This window comes from Stigmatopora argus, chromosome 9, assembly GCF_051989625.1.
Source record: "Stigmatopora argus isolate UIUO_Sarg chromosome 9, RoL_Sarg_1.0, whole genome shotgun sequence".
NCBI classification, from domain to species: domain Eukaryota; kingdom Metazoa; phylum Chordata; class Actinopteri; order Syngnathiformes; family Syngnathidae; genus Stigmatopora; species Stigmatopora argus.
In genome coordinates this window covers 18,647,853-18,668,981 of record NC_135395.1, presented here as the reverse complement: position 1 = coordinate 18,668,981, position 21,129 = coordinate 18,647,853, and the positions used below count along the sequence as shown (strand labels likewise).

Genomic DNA, 21,129 nt, shown 5'->3' with positions numbered 1-21,129 from the left:
GGCTCATTGACCTGTTACCTTATGATGAATGTGTGTAGTTTCAGCCACTTTGAGATTCATAAGTTGCTTTGTAAATTTTTGGGCAAAACCATGATATTAGGGTCTGGTATTTGACACCATTTGAACGCGATGTTGGTCTTTTTAGAGGGTGCTGTCTGTAGTGCTGAAATCCTGCACGTTTTCACTGAGTCTCTATCTATGAGCAAGGAGCAAGACTAATTGTGCCAGTTATTTCTAGTGGCTGGTCGACACGAGCGTGCGTGTTCTCTTGTATTCTTGAATAAAACAAGCTCCAAATCAGAATGAGCCTGAACAAAATAATGTCCACATAAAGACAATGATGCTATGTTGTTGTTTTTCCCCCTCAACTTGCTCATCATTTAAATTGACAAGAACAACTTAAGGTCGTATTATAAGGGCACACTTGTTTCATTTTATACGATGTGCTATTTTGTTTTTTTCAAACTTTTTTAAAATGTTACTGCAATATCACAGTTGCCCGCAAAGTGTCAGTATGGACACACAATTCCTGCATCACGTGATTTCATGTATGAAACCTTGCCCACCACTCGAGCACCGAGTAGCGTTCGGGGTGGCAAGATCTCCGTTTCTGCTTATTCGGTGGCAGTTGTTTCCGTCCGGATCCTCGATTCTAGTGCAGCTGACTTCGTGGAGGAATATTTCATGTTTCACAATTGTGTCTTTAGTCGTGACAACTGCAGCTGATTTTTCATGGGAATGGACTAGTGATGTCGTTTTTGATCAATATGGAACAAAGAGACGGGCATCGGAGGGTGAGACGCTGCTGGCTGGGATGCGTGATTGCAGTGCTTTTGTGCAGTCTGACTTCGGCGCAATTAAGATACACCATCCCAGAAGAAGTCAGTGAGGGCACCGTGGTCGGAAATGCCGCAAAAGACCTGGGATTGGATAGAAGCACGTTGAAAGAGCGCAAATACCGGATCGTCTCCAGTACCGCGGAGCCTCTTTTTCATGTGAGTCAGACTGATGGCGTCCTTTACGTCAGTAGGAAGATTGACAGGGAAAAGGAGTGCCCGCAGAGCAGTGCGTGCTTGATTAATTTGAAAACCGTGCTCGAGAACCCACTGGAGGTCCACTATGTCGGAGTGGAGATATTAGATGTAAATGACCATTCTCCTGGCTTTCCAGAGGAAGAGACCAAGCTGGACATTTATGAGTCAGTGTTGCCTGGAGCAAGATTTCAACTACCAGCTTCTCAAGATGGAGACAGTGCACAGTTATCTGTCCAGCGATATAAACTCAGTGAAAATGATCATTTTCGTTTGGAAGTTAAAGATAAAGGGAAAGATGGCAAGATCCCCATCTTGGTGGTTAAAACGTCTTTAGATAGGGAGATTACAGGGCATCTTTCATTAGTGCTGACTGCACTGGATGGTGGTAAACCTCCCAAAACGGGTGAAATGAATATTTCAATAAATGTATTAGATGTCAATGATAATGCACCGGCTTTCTCTAAAGAAGTATATTCCGTGATGCTCAAGGAAAATGTTGCTATAGGAACAACAGTTGTAAAAGTAAATGCAACAGATTTAGATGAAGGCCCAAATGGAGACGTGGTTTATTCTTTTAGCAAGAATAATCATATTATAATGCAGTTATTTGACATTAACGCAAATACAGGTGATATTGTTGTGAAAGGCCCTATAAATTATGAAGAGAAAGAGATATTTGACATTGAAATTCAGGCTTCAGATAAAGGTGGTGTCCCTCTAACAACAGAAAAAAATGTAATCATCAACGTAGTTGACATCAACGACAATGCACCTGAAATTGAAGTCACTTCATTCTCCAGCTCTATTCCTGAGGATTCCAGAATAGGAACAACAGTAGCATTAATTAGTGTAAACGATTTGGACTCTGGTCTCAACGGGAAAGTGATTTGTTCCATAGGCGGGGATGTTCCTTTTGATTTGGCGCCGTCATTACAGGACAAAATGTATGCTTTGGTGACCAAATCGCCTCTGGATAGAGAAAAAGTTGCCAAATATGACATCTTAGTGTCTGCAAGAGACGCTGGTCATCCTGCGCTCTCGTCGGAAAAGACCATACAGGTTTTTATTTCCGATGTCAACGATAATGGTCCCCGTTTTGCATTCAGTCCTTATGCTTTCTACGTCACCGAGGGCAACAGAGCAGGAGCCCCCGTCTTTTCTGTCCAAGCTTTTGATGGCGACGAAAACGAAAATGCCATCATTTCATATCATATTGTCAGAGATGGAAAAGATGAACATCAACTGTCCTCCTTTCTAAGCATAAACAGTGAAAATGGACAAATATCAGCACTCAAAAGTTTTGACTTTGAGACGCTAAAGAGTTTCCACTTCCAAGTGGTGGCTACGGATGGTGGAAGTCCTCCGCTAAGCAGCAATGCGACGGTCAAGGTCTTCATTCTGGATCAGAACGACAATGCTCCCGTCATCCTGCATCCCGTCAGCTCCAACGGTTCTGCCGAGGGTGTGGAGGAGATACCTCGCAACTTAAAGTCTGGAGACCTGGTGACTAAGGTCAGAGCCTACGACGCCGACATAGGCTACAATGGCTGGCTGCTCTTCTCATTCGGCCAAGTGACGGACCACAGTCTTTTCACTCTGGACCGCTACACCGGCCAGATCAGGACGCTCCGCTCCTTGACAGAGAAGGACGAGGCGGAGCATCGCCTGCTCGTGGTGGTCAAAGACAACGGCAACGTCTCGCTCTCGGCCACGGCCACAGTGACAGTCAAACTGGTGGAACCCAAAGAGGCCTTTGCAGCCTCGGACGTCAAGAGTTCAGCCAAAGTGGACCCGGAAGAGGACAGTATGACATTCTACCTGATGATCACCTTGGGCTCGGTCTCGCTGCTCTTTGTCATCAGCATCATCGTCCTAATCGCTATGCAGTGCTCCAAATCCACGGAGTACACGTCCAAGTACCTCCAGGAGGCTAACTACGATGGCACGCTGTGCCACAGCATCCAGTACCGATCGGGGGAAAAACGCTACATGCTTGTCGGACCTAGGATGAGCATCGGTTCTACTATCGTTCCTGGAAGTCAAGCCAACACTCTGGTGCTCCCCGACAGGAGGCACACTTCTGGGGAGGTAAGGCATTTACAAGTCGCAGTGTATGTAACAACATGTGTTTCCAAGTATTGTGGATCAGCGTCTACTACTCAACTCTGTGTTGCAGACTTGGGGAGGTTTGTTTCTGAGGCGATCAGGGTTAGACCAATGGCAGCAATGGCATTGTTTCTTCGTCTGCAGGTCTTTTTCCTCCCTTTTCGCATATTGTAGGGAACCCAGGTTTTTTGTCCATCAATTCAACATTAATAGTCAGTTATGTTATTATTATTATTTTTTGTTTAACTTGAACCGTCTTTAAATGCAAGTCATCGTCCAGTTTTTTTGATGACTATACGTACAATCAAGTGTGTTTGCAAATTTTGCTTAGGTTGCATTGATGGAAATGGCCATTTGACTTGGAGCCTTTTGCTATGTTCTTTCGGGCCTTTTTGCAAGCTATATTTCATTTGTACTTGGATGTGTGTCACTGTTTTAACATCTGGTGGGACATGAGGTTTGTCATCTTGTCTTTGGTTTCTATTGTTGTCTTCTTGAGAACAGTATGGCAAGAGAACGCAGGGTATCCTGCAATTTTTCATCTTTCCATGATCATTTAGTCTTGATTTCCCTGGTCGATCAACGTTATTTCTTCCGGTTCTTTCTTTTTAAATGGTAAAACCTATATTCAAATTTAGGTACAAATGCTTGTGAAATGGCTTGTTTATTGGCTATAACATCCCTTTTAATCAGAAGTGGTCTACTCGGTTCTGAATTGAAAATTGGTTTTCAGTGTTGATGCTCTCTGAGGTTTTGTAAATGGAATATTCTTATTTGATTCTATCCTCAAATATCAGCTATTTAACAGATATTGTTTCCCTTTTGACTAAGGTCTGTGTAGGCTAATAGAAACATTTCTGAGTACAGTGTCTTCTTATTGGTTGGTTAAAACAAGATCACTATGCTGAAAACAATTAGTATTTCTTGCTTCACTTAAAAATAAACAATATTTGTGTGTGTATGACTTGTCAGGAATCCAACTTAACTACTTGAGAGTCATTGTCCTAGAAAGTTCTGTGCAAAAAATACTGTATTTGATTTAAATCAAACTGAGTCACGCTAAAATTGGTGAATAGTTGGGGGTTTTACAGATCACATTTGGACAATGTTATGTATTTTCAACAGTAGGGGTCAGTACAACACAGTTTTCCTATTTTAGCCGGCTCGACATGACACGACGGTCTTATTTCAGAACCAGTCTGCTCTGCTGTTTTGTTTCGGTCGCTTCGTGCGGCGAGGCGACTCGCGACTATTTGCGATTTGCTCAATTCTAAGCTCTTTCTTTGAATAAACATCTCGTGACTCGTGGACGATTGGTCTCGAGGACACCGCCCTCTTCTGCAAGGATATTGCAAACGGGAAGGATTATTGTTTGCCATCTCCACGCCATGGAACAAAGGCTACGAGGAGGTAGGAGGCAGCGAGGCTGTTGCTGGTGCTGCTACTTGGCTATTCTGCTGTTTTTATGCCGTGGAGCCAGTGCCCAGCTCAGATATTCCATATCCGAGGAAGTCGAAGTGGGAACCATGGTGGGAAACGTGGCCAAGGATTTGGGGCTGGATAAGGGCGCGCTCAAAGGGCGAGGTTACCGCATCGTGGCCGGCGCGGGTCAGCCTATCGTGGAGGTCAACCAGGAGGACGGCATCTTGTACGTGGCCCGGAAGATCGACCGGGAGGAGGAATGCCAACGCGTCAGCCCGTGCCTCGTCAACCTGAAAACCGTGCTGGAACGTCCTCTCGAGGTGCACTACGTGGCAGTCGAAATATTAGATGTCAACGACCACCCGCCCGTTTTCCAGGAGAAAGAAAAGAAGCTGGAAATATTCGAGTCGGTTCTGCCGGGTGCCCGCTTCCAACTGCAAGCGGCGCGAGACCCCGACGTGGGCCAGTTCTCCATACAGACGTACAAGCTGAGCCATAATGAATATTTCCGCATGGAGGTGAAGGATAGAGGCGAGGACCGTAAAGTGCCATTTTTAGTCCTGCTGAAGCAGTTGGATAGGGAGACCAACGCAAGACACCATCTCCGTCTGACGGCCGTGGACGGGGGCAAGCCCCCCAGGTCGGGGTCGGCAGAGATAACCGTGACCGTTCTGGACGTCAACGATAACTCTCCCGTGTTTGACGCGGAAGCTTATTCGGTGTCTCTGGATGAAAACGTGCCGGTGGGCACCGTCGTCGTCCGGGTGAACGCCAGCGATTCGGACCAAGGTGCCAACGGTCAAATTGTATATTCGTTCGGTAAAGAGGTGGACGTAAAAGTGACGGAGCGTTTTAACATCGACCCCGACACGGGGGAAATTCAAGTGATCGGCCACATTGATTTTGAGGAAAGTAAAAGCTATGAAATTGATATCCAGGCCTCGGATAAAGGGCCGGTTCCACTGACGGCCGACAAGAGCGTCTTGATCACGATCAACGACGTCAACGACAACGCTCCCGAGATAGAAGTCACGTCCTTTTCCAACGCCATTCGGGAGGACGCCAAGATCGGGACCACGGTGGCCCTGATCAGCGTCAGTGACTTGGACTCGGGAATGAACGGGAAAGTTGCTTGTGCCATCAAACAAGATGTTCCTTTTGCCTTATCGCCATCTTTACAAGAAAATATGTACTCGGTGGTGACAAAATCCCAATTGGATCGGGAAACTGCTTCTCAATATGTAGTGACCATCACGGCGAAAGACGCAAACGAGCCTGTGTTTTCAACGGAAAAGAGCATAACCGTGATCGTGTCGGACGTCAATGATAATAGGCCGGTGTTTTCGGCCAGACCTTACGCCTTTTACATCACTGAGAACAACGGCCCTGGAGCTTCGGTCTTTTCTGTCAAAGCTTCTGATCAAGATGAAGGGCAAAATGCTTTCGTTTCTTATCAGATAATCAGAGAATTAAATGCCGACACTAAGATTTTGTCGTTCATGAACGTCAACCCGGAAACGGGGGAAGTAATGGCATTAAAAAGTTTTGACTTTGAGACGCTGAAAAGTTTCCATTTCCAAATGGTGGCCATGGATGGCGGAACCCCCCCACTGAGCAGCAATGTGACGGTCAAGGTCTTCATTCTGGATCAGAACGACAACGCTCCCGTCATCCTGCATCCGGTCAGCTCCAACGGTTCGGCCGAAGGTGTGGAGGAGATTCCCCGCAACTTAAAGGCTGGAGACCTGGTGACTAAAGTCAGAGCCTACGACGCCGACATAGGCTACAACGGCTGGTTGCTCTTCTCGTTTGGCCAAGTGACGGACCACAGTCTATTTACTCTGGACCGCTACACGGGCCAGATCAGGACGCTCCGCTCCTTGACGGAGAAGGACGAGGCCGAGCATCGCCTGCTCGTGGTGGTCAAAGACAATGGCAACGTCTCGCTTTCGGCGACAGCCACAGTGACGGTCAAACTGGTGGAGCCCAAAGAGGCCTTTGCGGCCTCCGACGTCAAGAGTTCGGCCAAAGCGGACCCGGAGGAGGACAGTATGACATTCTACCTGATGATCACCTTGGGCTCGGTCTCACTGCTCTTTGTCATCAGCATCATCGTTCTGATCGCCATGCAGTGCTCCAAGTCCACAGAGTACACATCTAAGTACCTCCAGGAGGCCAACTACGACGGGACGCTGTGCCACAGCATCCAGTACCGATCGGGGGAAAAACGCTACATGCTTGTCGGACCCAGGATGAGCATCGGTTCCACTATTGTCCCCGGAAGCCAAGCTAACACTCTTGTACTCCCTGATAGGAGACATGCCTCTGGAGAGGTAAGAAGCAAAATAATATTGTAATTGTTAGTTGCTCTGAGTTTTTTCCCCTTTGATACAACACCTTGGATGGATGTTGATGGTGTTCATAAATTCAGCGTTGCTTCTCTATAATCTATACTACGGTGCATCTAGATTTCTCTTGCAAATGATTTCCCAAACAGTCAGTACTTTTTTTTTCTTTAAGTGCCCAGCTGTCTCTGTCCACGGTGCTGAAACATGCTCAATTCATACTTGTTTTCAGCGTAACTTTGCTTTTTGCTTTCTTTCTTTTTTATCAGAAAGGGTAACAGTACATAGGAATTTGAGTAAGCTAGGAGGTTGAAATGAATTGAATCGAATGCTATTATTGTCATTATACTAGTATAATGAAATTTAAGGCTTTCACCACATAGTGCACAAATAACAGTGCTATTCTTACTTCTGAAAGACAACATGGCTGGGCATGTTTTCTTGAAATACCTCAAACATTCTAATGTCAGACCTGCACATTGGTCGTTTTGTCCATCGTATGAGATGACATTGAGCAGAGAACACTAAGTTTAGTTCACTTTTATTTGTGAGACAGAGTTTTTCTCTGCTGCTGATTTTAAGGGCGTTTTGGTCTCGTATTTAAGTGAATGGGGAAGTTGGTATACATACTTTATACTAGATTTGGTGTGACCTTTGAACTTGAAAGCAAGGCTTTTGGTTTTCCCATCCTCCTCGTCTATTCTGCAATATCCAATAGTGTCTCTAGGTGTCAGTGTAAGGACATGCAAACGTCCCATTTTCACGTGACTTGTTCTAGCAAGCGATTCTTCTGCACACGAACACTCATAACATTGCTGATGACACGCTGACTCGATGTCAATTACCGACTCGTCTTTATTTCTAATGCAGTTCACTTGGTGGAGAAATATTGAGGGTACTGCTCATTTGTAGTTTTACCAGAAGCGAATGGGATTTTAACACACTGGATCAAGGATGTTTTGTCTGATCCACATGGAACAAAGAGATGCCCATCGGAGGGTGAGACGCTGCTGGCTGGGATGCGCGGCTGCGGTGCTTTTGTGCAGCCTGACTTCGGCACAATTGAGATACGCCATCCCCGAGGAAGTCAGTGAAGGTACCGTGGTCGGAAATGCCGCAAAAGACCTGGGATTGGATAGAAGCACGTTGAAAGAGCGCAAGTACCGGATCGTCTCCAGTACCGCGGAGCCTCTTTTTCATGTGAGTCAGACGGATGGCGTCCTTTACGTCAGCAGGAAGATCGACAGGGAAAAGGAGTGCCCGCAGAGCAGTGCGTGCTTGATTAATTTGAAAACCGTGCTCGAGAACCCACTGGAGGTCCACTATGTCGGAGTGGAGATATTAGATATAAATGACAATTCTCCTAATTTTCCCGTGGAAGAAACAAAGTTAGATATTTCAGAATCAGTGTTGCCTGGTGCACGATTTCAACTGAAAGCTTCTCAGGATGGAGACAGTGGTCAATTTTCTGTACAGCATTATAAACTCAGTGACAATAATTATTTTGGTTTGGAAGTTAAAGACAAGGGAAAAGAAAAGAAAATTCCCATTCTGGTGGTTAAAAAGTCTTTAGACAGAGAGACTACAGGGGATCTTTTGTTAGTGCTGACTGCAATGGATGGAGGTAAACCTCCGAAAACGGGTGCAATGAATATTTTAATAAATGTGCTTGATGTGAATGATAATGCACCTATATTTACTCAAGATGGATATTCAGTCATGCTCAATGAAAATGCAGCAATCGGCACAACTGTCATTCAAGTAAATGCAACTGATTTAGACGAAGGAAAAAATGGAGAGGTTGTCTATTCTTTTAGCCATAGCATGACCCAAAATATTATGGATTTATTTGCAATCACCGAAACAACAGGTGAGATAGTTTTGAAAGGTCCCATAGACTTTGAAGAAAATGATTTGTTTGAAATTGAAATTCAAGCATCAGATAAAGGAGGCGTCCCATTAACAACTGAAAAAAGTGTGATCATCAAGATAGTTGACGTTAACGACAATGCACCTGAAATTGAAGTCACTTCATTCTCCAGCTCCATTGCTGAAGATTCCAGAATTGGAACAACAGTAGCATTAATTAGCGTAAATGATTTGGACTCTGGTCTTAATGGGAAAGTGAGTTTCTCCATAGGTGAGAATGTTCCTTTTGATTTGTCGCCGTCATTACAAGATAAAATGTTTTCTTTGGTGACCAAATCGCCTCTGGATAGAGAGAAAGTGGCCAAATATGACATCGTAGTAGTGGCAAGAGACGCTGGTAAACCTGTGCTCACGTCGGAAAAGACCATACAGGTTTTCATTTCCGATGTCAACGATAATAGTCCCCGCTTTGCATTCAGTCCTTACGCTTTCTATGTGAATGAGGGCAACAAAGCAGGAGCCTCCATCTTTTCTGTGCAAGCTTTTGATGGAGACGATGGCGACAATGCCGTCATTACATATCATATTGTCAGAGATGGAAAAGATGAACACCAACTATCTTCATTTCTAAGCATAAATAGTGAAAATGGACAAATGTCAGCACTGAAAAGTTTTGACTTTGAGACGCTGAAGAGTTTCCACTTCCAAGTGATGGCCACGGATGGTGGAAGTCCACCACTGAGCAGCAACGTGACAGTCAAGGTCTTCATTCTGGATCAGAACGACAACGCTCCCGTCATCTTTCATCCCGTCAGCTCCAACGGTTCTGCCGAGGGCGTGGAGGAGATTCCCCGCAACTTAAAGTCTGGAGACTTGGTGACCAAAGTCAGAGCCTACGACGCCGACATCGGCTACAACGGCTGGCTGCTCTTCTCATTCGGCCAAGTGACGGACCACAGTCTGTTTACTTTGGACCGCTACACGGGCCAGATCAGGACGCTCCGCTCCTTGACGGAGAAGGACGAGGCCGAGCATCGCCTGCTCGTGGTGGTCAAAGACAACGGCAATGTCTCGCTTTCGGCGACAGCCACAGTGACGGTCAAACTGGTCGAGCCTAAAGAAGCCTTTGCGGCCTCAGATGTCAAAAGTTCGACCAAAGTGGACCCGGAGGAGGACAGTATGACATTCTATCTGATGATCACCTTGGGCTCGGTCTCGCTGCTCTTTGTCATCAGCATCATCGTGCTGATCGCCATGCAGTGCTCCAAGTCCACGGAGTACACGTCCAAGTACCTCCAGGAGGCCAACTATGACGGCACCCTGTGCCACAGCATCCAGTACCGATCGGGAGACAAACGTTACATGCTCGTCGGACCCAGGATGAGCATCGGTTCTACTATCGTTCCCGGAAGCCAAGCCAACACTCTTGTACTCCCCGATAGGAGACCTGCCTCTGGAGAGGTAAGACAGGTTTTCAACTATACATTTTCTTCATGCAGAAATATATTTCAACTAATTTAACAATTAGTTGTTATGTTTCAATATTGTCCATTGGGCTCCTCTGTCATGATCTACTACCTAAACATATGGCATTTGGGGCACTTTGTTCACATTGGCAAATTTGATCACTTGTCTCTTTGTCAAAACTTTTAGATGTCAAATATACCTCAACTTGTTCCCTGCGATTAACTGGCCACCCATTCAGGGTTTGTGCAGATAATAGAGATGCAGTAAGACAATAATTCCTACCTGCAGGTAGTTTTTCCACATTTTTCACAGCTCTGTCCATGGTTCTTAAGCGTCTATACTTGTTTCTCATCAACATCTAAAACAGACACAGACTGTTAACACATTCAGATGATCAGAAAATTTCGCCTGTAGTATTTGGAGTTATTTAAATCATTTGCAGGTAACACATATAACGTGAATTTAATGAGACCTGTTGATAACATTTATAGTTTTGAACTTCAGCTCCCTTTTTCTTTTTGAAAACATGCTGTTAATGTCCTTTGTTGACAATAATTTTGGATGAGATTTTGCTGTCAATATCAATACCGTGTACGCCCTTGCAGTAAGTAGTATGGACACACGGTGTCGCTGTGTTTGGCTAAAATACTTTGGCTCGGCTTGGCTGCCTTCAGATTGGTCATTGCAGACAGCCTCGGTTGTTGGAAGGTACTGTTACGTTCGGGCCCGCCTTCTCCCATTGTTTGAAAGCCTTTTCCACCATTTTTCCATTCTCCCTGGTGACTTTAATGCGGTAATTTGTCAACGAATCGTCGCCTACACCGTGGTTGTTTCCCATCATGGAACAAAGGGGACGCGAGGCAAGGAGGGTGCCGATGCGGCGGCTCTGCAGCGTGGCGTTTGCCTTGCTTTTGTGGTGGTGCGTAGCCTCGGCCCAGCTGAGATTCTCAGTCCCGGAGGAGGTGAAGGAAGGCACGGTTGTCGCGAACGTTGCCAAAGAATTGGGATTAGACCGGAGCACGTTGAAGGAGCGCAAATATCGGATTGTTTCGAACGCAGCGCAGCCTCCTTTTCGCCTCGGAGAGAACGACGGCATCCTGTACGTAAGGGGGAAGCTCGACCGGGAGGATCTATGCGAGGGAAGCGCCGCGTGTGTTATTCTTTTGAAAACAGTGCTGGAAAACCCGCTGGAGGTGCATTATGTGGCCGTGGAAGTCGTGGACATTAATGATCATTCTCCCACTTTCCCAGTGGAAATCAAGACTCTGGACATTCCCGAGTCCGTGCCACCGGGAATGCGGATCCCACTGAAAGCTGCAAGAGATGCAGACAGTGGTCCTTTGTCGGTTCAACAGTATAAACTTAGTGCCAATGACCATTTTCGCTTGGAAATTAAAGACAAAGATGACGATGAAAAAATCCCAATATTAATTGTACAAAAGCCTTTGGACAGAGAGACGGACAAAAGTCATTCGTTAGTGTTGACTGCATTGGATGGAGGGAAACCTCCCAAAGCAGGTGACGTTAACATTTTCATAAATGTGATCGATGCTAATGACAACGCACCCGTCTTTTCTAGCGAGAAGTATTCTGTTGCACTCCGTGAAAACTCTCCTGTGGGCACCATTATTATTAAAGTAAACGCGACTGATTTAGATGAAGGTCCAAATGGAGAGGTGGTTTATTCGTTTAGCAACAGTGTGAATCAAAAAATATTAAATCTTTTCGAAATTAATCATTCAACAGGAGTAATTACTGTCAAAGGAATTATTGACTATGAGGAAAAGGACAAATATGAGGTAGAAATACAGGCATCAGATAAAGGTGCTCTCCCTCTAACAACAGAAAAAAGTGTGATCATCAAGATAGTGGACGTTAACGACAATGCACCCGAGATTGAAGTGACGTCATTTTCCAGCTCTATTGCTGAAGATTCCAGAATAGGAACGACAGTAGCGTTAATTAGTGTAAAGGACTTGGACTCTGGTCTTAATGGGAAAGTGATTTGTTCCATAGCTGAGAACGTTCCTTTTGATTTTTTGCCATCATTGCAAGACAAAATGTATTCTTTGGTGACCAAATCGCCCCTGGATAGAGAGAAAGTGGCCAAATATGACATCTTAGTCGTGGCAAGAGACGCTGGTCAACCTGCGCTCACGTCGGAAAAAAACATCCAGGTTTTCATTTCCGATGTCAACGATAACAGGCCCCGCTTTGCATTGAGTCCTTATTCTTTCTACGTCACCGAGGGAAACAGAGCAGGAGCCTTTGTCTTCTCTGTCCAAGCTTTTGATGGCGATGAAAATGAAAATGCTGTCATTTCATATCATATTCTCAGAGATGGAAAAGATGAACACCAACTCTCTTCATTTCTAAGCATAAATAGTGAAAATGGACAAATATCAGCGCTCAAAAGCTTTGACTTTGAGACACTGAAAAGTTTCCACTTCCAAGTGGTGGCCACAGATGGTGGAAGTCCTCCACTGAGCAGCAATGTGACGGTCAAGGTCTTCATTCTGGATCAGAACGACAACGCTCCCGTCATCCTGCATCCCGTCAGCTCCAACGGTTCTGCCGAGGGTGTGGAGGAAATACCCCGCAACTTAAAGTCTGGAGACCTGGTGACTAAAGTCAGAGCCTACGATGCTGACATCGGCTACAACGGTTGGTTGCTCTTCTCATTCGGCCAAGTGACGGACCACAGTCTGTTTACTTTGGACCGCTACACGGGCCAGATCAGGACGCTCCGCTCCTTGACGGAGAAAGACGAGGCCGAGCATCGCCTGCTCGTGGTGGTCAAAGACAACGGCAACGTCTCGCTTTCGGCGACAGCCACAGTGACGGTCAAACTGGTGGAGCCCAAAGAGGCCTTTGCAGCCTCCGACGTCAAAAGTTCGACCAAAGTGGACCAGGAGGAGGACAATATGACATTCTACCTGATGATCACCTTGGGCTCGGTCTCACTGCTCTTTATCATCAGCATCATCGTGCTGATCGCCATGCAGTGCTCCAAGTCCACGGAGTATACGTCCAAGTACCTCCAGGAGGCTAACTACGATGGCACGCTGTGCCACAGCATCCAGTACCGATCGGGGGAAAAACGCTACATGCTCGTCGGACCCAGGATGAGCATCGGTTCTACTATCGTTCCCGGAAGCCAAGCCAACACTTTGGTACTCCCTGACAGAAGACACACTTCTGGGGAGGTAAGGGAGAACACAACATTGAATTTGATTACTATTTCCATACATTTGCTGGTGTTCATTCCAGACAACCTTTTCGCATTGATTTGTCGGTGGTTGGAAATGTTAAAAAAGGGTGCACGGTGGTGATGGTGTTCCAACTGTAACTGTCTGTGGTCCTGAAACAAGGCAGGCTCCTCTCTAGGTCTCTTCAAAATGTGGTTAAAGAAAGTACTTAGCAAATGTGATCTATTGGCATTATGTGGTATGTATTTAAGGCTTGGCATTTTTTTCCTCTATAATTGAATTAGATTTTGAATTGGAGAACGCATGTTCAACAGGCTGGCAGCACTTGTTTGGTTTTTGGAGATGTGAGGTTATAGAATAGCACAAATCTGTACTATAAGTCCTATTTTCTATCAGATATATTTTTGTATTTTAGAAAAGCAGTACTGTCGCAAATTCACCATATTTTCCCACTTGAATTAATAACCTAGTCTAATTTAATCATATGCATGAATGATTGTGTTACACAATTTATCATGTCAGATCAGTCAGTAAGAGAATGTGCTGTCGTCCTTTCAAGATAATCATGCAGCGGGGAAAGTTTCACCTTCACGGTCACGTTTTAGGTCATGTTCCGTGTCCGCATAATCCGCTTAAATGCGTCTTCTCAAGCCCGTTGCGTCTAAAATAGGCCAAATATGCCTTCTGAAAGAGTGTGCTTTGCAAAAATGACGTTTGGAAATAGTACTGTTGTTTGCTTGAATGGCACGAGCGCGGACGTCTGGACGAATGAGAGGAGAGAGCCCGCAGCTGGCGTGCTCTGACTCACAAGTCACCCCGAGTCACTTGGGGATGCTCGCGTTAGAGCGTCATTCATTAAAATGGACACTTGTCTCCTCGTTAGCCCCCCGACAACAATATTAAGACCGTTCACAGACTCAATAAATGTAGGTCATGTTTTATCACGTGTGCGCAATCGGCATGCTCCGCTCGTGCTTTCATTCCGCGCCGAATACTGCGCGTTGCCCGTAGCAACGCGCAAGGAGACCCACCTATCGGAATCGACGAGCAAAGGACCGGCGGTCTTAGCAACAGCAGAGCAACATAGCGAGGGAGGAAAGGGGGGAGGGGAAGCTCTTGCTTCCATAGGCGACTCGCAATATTGAATGAAAAGGGCTTTATTTCAAAAGAATGCCATCAGATCAATGAAATCTCCATCTTGGATGAAACATTAGATGGTGCGGATGGTTACATGAACAATAGCAAAGGGAGGAATGCTCGAGCTCATAATTGGGCATTTTTTATCGTGTAGAGATGATGATTTGGAGCTAAGAAGTAGGTCAGCCTTTAAATTCCTCCATGGAGAAACACACCTTCAGTATTTTGCCATTTATAAGGGCGGATCTTGTTCTGATATTCATCCTATAGTGACGTGCATTTGGAGTGTGGGAGAAGGGAAATCAATTTGGTGTTATGACATTATCAGAGGCAGTATCGGCCATATTTGCTGGGGCTGCACAGTGTGTGTGTCTGTGCGCATGTGTGAAAGCGTTGTGTGTTATGCAGTGCTAAATTGTGCCTGGACAGCATTTAACATGGTGAGACGTATTGATGTGATGAAAAAAGAATGCGTCCATCAATTAGATGTTCATGATAGATCTTTGCAAATCATCTTTGTGAATGCCCTCTTTTCTATCAGTATTTTTTTACAATACTTTAATTCATCTGTTGAGGTGATGAGTTCAGCATCTTATTATGATTTCACCGTCTTTGGAGAGTCTTCCAATTCCAGTGACGCGGGCGCGCACCATGCCTTTAGGGCCGCAGCCGGCTCATGCTGTTATGTGTCACTAGGGCACATTGTCTCTCGTCGTCGCAGTACATGGTCGTGGTCTCGGCACTGGCGCATGGATGCGCTCACATCAGGGTCAGCAAACATTGACACTCATCTCATTTATACACACATAGTTGGCTACAACGCAAACACCAACAAAATCCTGCTTTAAGCCCACCTTGGTCGAGGTCATTTTCAACCGGGTGCGGCATCGTCTCTCATCGAAGCCTCACGTGGAATTTTACATGACCCTTCCTCCCCGTCATAGTTATATAAGCCCTCGGTTTCTTTGTGTCGCGCTTCATCGACTCGCAACTCTGTGGACGAGCGCTGCCGTTTCGACCTTTCCACTTGCACTACTCACGCACGCCGAGGACATTCTCTAGGGGAAGGGCTTGCTTTATTTTTAGGCCTAATTGCTCGCTCTGTCGACTATTTGACTAGTACCGGCAATGGCGGTCATCTTCATGTAAACAGTTACAGGTGCATCAGCCTTTTATTTATTTTTCCGCCTAGCGCGGTTATTTCTGTTTTCCTTTTTTTCCCCCTGAATTAACAGATAGGAACAGATGGCACGCGCTGCTCTTGTTGGGCATCAGTGTTTTCAGACAGCCACAACATCTGCCGCGGTGCTCAGGTCGCCGTTGCACGCCTGAAGGATTCCGTTGACGGAGGGGTTAGCTAGGGGAAGACTCGGCTCAAAAGAAAGCGCAACTGGCTTTTGCTTCCTCCCATAATAGTGACCCTTAGATGACAAAATTCGATTAATTCAATAGGTAATGCTGTCGGTGGTCAGATTTGCGTTGGCATGATATGATGATTCCCTTGCTTGTACTGCTCACGATAGGAAAGTAGCAACTCTTTAAAATATAAAATGGAAAATTAAATGATCTGCTGCCATATACTCGGGAAGCCACCAAACCCATCATCATGAAATAACCTGTTTTCATCAGTTGTCCAAAATTCAACCGTGAAAATGTCACTCCTGGTCATCTTTGTGAGTGTGAATCTGCATTGAGCAGATGTGGTTGAGTGAGTCATCTATTTGCCACTGCGTCCATTTATATTTAAGTAGACCATCTGGCAGGGAAAAAAAATAACTAAATATAAGCAGGGAAGTGATATTGGCTTAATGTCTGTGAGGTGACATTATATTCTGGCTGTACTTAATGAAAGTGTGGCTATACAAGGAATTTTTTATGCTGTATTTTTACTAGCAGCTTGCGTAGTGGGTGTATAGTAAAAGACTAAAACAATGAAGTACGGGTGTTGACGACAAAGGGAGCTTGGCAGACTCCTATTTTCTCCTCCCACTCCCACGTCTTGCATTTCGTGGCTTTTTTCACGACCCCAGCCTCGTTAGACGTCCAATTAATCGCCACCTCAAACTGCCTGACGCATAGCATCCATCCATTTATAAAAATATTCTCCTCTCTCTCCTCCTACACGCATTCTGGCTCCCTTTCTCTCACGTATGCCCCCTCCTGTCAGATAGAATGCATGCAAGAGGGTCCAAAAGATGTTTCCTTTTCATATCCAGTATGGTGTTCTTCTTCTGATAGTTGATTCCAATCAAACTTGTCTTGCAATGCGACCAATGGCAAATTTTGTCTCTTAATCCATCTTGTCCCCTAATGCTATTTCCAGTCTGAGGCTTCCTCTTGTCTGTACAACGTGGCCTCGTTTTGGAGTGCCGTAAACACTGCTTAAGACTCGTACCATTTTACCTCTTTTTTCTGATTTACACCAGGGGATAAAACCTTTTAATGTCTTTCTTTTCCCATCACTACCATGATTTATTACAAGTAATATTTTCTTCTTCACCTTGATCAACCATAGTCATACACAATAAGCATGCTTATTCTCAACAATACAAAACCGCTTTAAGTCATTTTCACATACAAAATAAGACTAAGTAGCCTGAGGTATAAAACTAAAATACCATTATTTTAATTAGTGCAATTTATAATGATCTATTTTCTTAGCTATTTTTATTTAGACCTATTTAGAGTGCAGCCTACGCATAATTTGCTGTTGTTCCTGCCACAACATTAGGTTCATCTAGGCCAGTTTTAATGACAATTGTTTTACAATAATAATTAAAAAACAACAACCTTGTGCTTGCTCATGACATACACAGGCACTGTTGTTTTTGTAGCTTTAAAGTGGTTTAAAGTTGAATGATATGGAGGTCAGAAGACCGCAACGGCCATCCCGAGAGTTGCTGAAAATGAACGAAAGGGTGCCGACAAAAGTCACATCACAATTGTGTGGCCGTACACTGTCAGAAAGTGGAGCAATGTCGCTGGAGCCCGGCCTCACTTTTAACTCTGCAGGCCAGCACTCTCCTCTATTATTCAGACTCACTCCCTCCATATTTTTTTTTAAAGGAAGTGGGCCAAGCCCCCGCACATCTAGCAGTGTCTGCGTCGGTGGGTGCACTTCAGCATGACTAAGACAGTAAAAATAGACGTGACGCAACCCCAAGGTCTAAGTGTGACCCTGTAGAAAATTAAAAGAGGGTGAACAGAATGTCAAATGCTCTGTCAATGAATTATTTGGTTCTCCTGCTGCAGCATTGCCACCGTTTCCCCTCTCTTTGAGTATAGCATTGGAGGCATTGTTAAACATATTTCTGTGAATGAGCATCATACATCCATGCTGCAAGAGCCACTGTGCTGCATGATGCTCTCCAAATTGGGTGTGAGAATGGAGAGTAAAGAAGCTTGACGTCCCCTCGTGGCGAAAAATGATAACACCATTTCCTAGGCGTATCAAAACGTTCAATAATTTAGCTGGTCACTGGTATGCGGTGTTGTATTTATGGATTTGGCAATGCAGCAAAGGTGTTAATGGTGAGTGCTCCCATCTGTTCCCCCCACTCACATTGATGCTGGTCAACGCCCTCTTTTTTTCCCTTTCTGAAACATTTGATCGACAAATCTAGGTTATGCATGATTGACTAAAGACGCTTAATCCCCCGTAACGCTTTGGTTTTGGCAGGGTCTCTCATTCCACCGTCTGGGTGCACTAAGCATACGTGTAGAAAGAAAGGGGGGGATTTATATGGTATATACATGATCTATATATATTGATTTAAGATGCTAGACAAGTGATATGAATGCGTGCACTGGAGTTGATTTTGTATTCTTTGCCTGTTTCCTCATAAAGAAAGGTCCCGAGGAGAGGCAGGAAGTAGGGAGTGGCACTGACGGAGCCTTGCATCTGTGTCGCTATGGTGACGAGAGAGGCGCTAGTGATTCAATTGTGGCCGCTCCCGGTGGAAACAGATCAATGGGACGCCGCCGTTGTCGCTAGGCGCGATGCTCAACCAATCGCCAGAGGCATCGCTTCCACCAGGCCAATGGGATCTTATTTTGCATCTTTTCTTTATTTATTTATTTTTCTTTTTTGGCTTTTGTGGACACACTGTATTTAATGAACGCATTTGTTGTGAAGGACTAAAATGCCTGAGTGTCAATGTGTTATCAAAAGTCTGTGACATCACGTTATGTTCAGAACACGTTTGTCAGAAGGGAGAATTGGAAAAAAGCGCATGCTTTAAAATTTCACTTGTGAAGGTAATTTGGGGGCTTTGCTATCCAAATAAGGGCAACAATGTGAAAATGTGAGCGCGTGTGTGCGCCTTATTGCCCGCCATGTCCTGTCTGTATGTTATGCTGGACGCTCCCCTGTCCTACTTTTTCCCAACCAATCGGGGAAGTGAACGAGATGGCTTCATTGTTATAATATTCTAAATTTTAGCCTATGTCGTTTTTTTGTGTGAATCTTTGACTCTAGTGTAGTATTTTTGTGCTTCTTTACAACATCCATCTATTAATAGAGTGTCAAGTATTGTATTTCCTTTTACTCTCACTAACATGCACACATCCTGATTACAATGACTTTTTTTAATGAGTTTTGACAGGCCATTTTAACTATTTTTGTTTTAGAATACCGGATCCAAAACCGGAATCATTGTTTTGTTATTCTTTCTTTAATAGACTATAGCCCCTATTTCTTAAAAAAATGCATGGACAATATTGTACTAACATATGTGCTTGTTGTGTAAAGAATTAAAATATTGACATACATTGACAGCATTTTAATGAACACTTTTGTGTTTTAACAAGGGATACTGTCATTTTGATGATGTGCAACATGTAACATAGTATAAAGTATGTAATCTGGGATGGAGAAAATGCTGCTTGCTGCAATTTTGCATGCCAGTCGAAGTTGCCATTATAACCAAAAAAAATCAAACTCAACATTGTATTTATCATTTCTCAAGAGGCTCTTCCTTCCCTTCCCCGATTCCTTTTTGTGCTGTGCTTTGCAATTATATAATATACAATGACTTATAGTATTATGCCCAACTACATTTTGCTTGGTTTTGTATGTATATATATTTTTTTTGTCTCAGTGTACTGGTGCATTTTTGGTCTGGTCTTAGCAGTGCAGCTACATAGAGTAAAATAAATAAATAGAGGGGGCTTTTTAGATGATGTAAGTGTGAAGGTTGGGGGTGGTCTCCAGAGCCTCGGCCCACTGATAGAAAAGGTCAGGCTCCCTTCAGGGAGGGGGTCAGAAAGGATACGCGTCAAAAGGAATATGCTGTAGCAGGGCAACATTAGCCATGCGCGAGCAGGCCAGATGCAACGCTTGGCAGACAACACGCCGCTTCCTTTACTGCCTTTCGCACGCTTTTGAGCCCAACGTGCTTTCTTTCATGCGGCGGAAGCGCAATCCATCAATGTGAATTGATGAATATTTAAAAGTGGGTCAAAAATCCAGCGTATTTATTCCAATGCGCCCACGGGCTGGTGCGGGTACGCCTAGCTGTTCGTGTGTCTGTGCCGAGGATACGGTTGCCATGGGGACGTGAAGGGGAGGGCGACTGCATGCTGGCCTTGAAGCGTGTTCAGATGGCGTACGCCCCAAACACACACACACACACATCCAAATACACACTGAGCAGAACCCCTCGTAACACACATGCGCACACAGCCATTTGCATGATGAGTAGCAACAGCTCTTTTTTTATGCGGCTCTGACTCTTTAATAATAAAATGGGCCTGTACCAAAAATACAGCCCTCTCTCATGGGCCCTTTTTTTCATCTTAATCCTACTTCATAAAAATACAAAGAAACACGATTGAAGATAATTTAGTTGAGAGAAACTGTGTTTATCTTTTTAAGTGATATCTTCCTAATAAATGATTCAGTCTGTCCGAAGAGAGGGTTATTTTTAGTATTGCATAAGAACTGGGGCTTACTTTAATGTCATATTTCAAAAAAACCAAAACTAAATAAAGCACGGCTAGACTACAGGACAATTTTATGCTGCAATGTATAGGGTTGAATATATTCCTTATGATTAACAATATTGATGTGTTTGTAAATGTACCTTTCCTGTCCAGTAAATATTGTATCAGTGCCACTGCATGAAATCCAAATGTGAAAATAACTGTAGTAGAGTTGCTGATTTCTTGAAAAGCAGCAGAGGTTTGTACTCACATGGCTGGAAAATAAGGCCACCCAGTCAGCAGAACTATGATGAGCTATATGCTTTTAAAAGATCTATTCTGGCTTTACTTTGCTGAGTAATATTTGTGTGTGGGATGTATCTTTTATGTGGAGGATAATCCAGGATGCTGGGCCGCTTTTCATAATCCTGACTGTAATGTACGGTGGTGAAAGTTGGCTATTTGTGGAAATTATGAGGTGTTTCTAATAAAATTCACTGCACTCAGATATACTCAGACTCGTCTGTTCACTCTGCAAACCAGGCAATTTAGCGTAGTAATAATAATGATGCTGATTGTTGCGGGGAGGAGGTTGTGCGAGATACTTATTAATATTCC

The 21,129-nt window shown here is 44.5% G+C and overlaps 2 protein-coding genes and 1 pseudogene across 12 annotated transcripts in view; all 3 read left to right on the top strand.

Moving 5' to 3' along the window:
- LOC144081926 (protocadherin beta-14-like) overlaps positions 1–21,019 on the top strand; it is a 49,570-nt gene extending 28,551 nt beyond the window's left edge. Inside the window, exon 2 of the mRNA XM_077608503.1 lies at positions 18,437–21,019. Coding sequence (XP_077464629.1) covers positions 18,437–18,583 — 147 coding nt within the window. The 3' untranslated portion in view covers positions 18,584–21,019. The remainder of the gene's footprint in view (positions 1–18,436) is intronic.
- The window catches only part of LOC144081924 (protocadherin alpha-C2-like), a 91,110-nt gene that overhangs the window by 25,161 nt on the left and 44,820 nt on the right, over positions 1–21,129 (top strand). The window contains exon 2 of one of the 11 annotated variants that reach the window (XM_077608495.1): positions 13,434–13,449. The exons of 7 other annotated variants lie outside the window; for them this stretch is intronic. In XM_077608495.1, coding sequence (XP_077464621.1) covers positions 13,434–13,449 — 16 coding nt within the window. Of the gene's footprint in view, positions 1–36; positions 3,123–3,986; positions 6,896–10,899; positions 13,450–21,129 lie in introns of those variants that run through there. 3 more of the 11 variants (XM_077608490.1, XM_077608493.1, XM_077608492.1) reach the window with 3 other exon arrangements.
- LOC144082604 (protocadherin alpha-8 pseudogene) lies at positions 6,909–10,465 on the top strand (annotated as a pseudogene).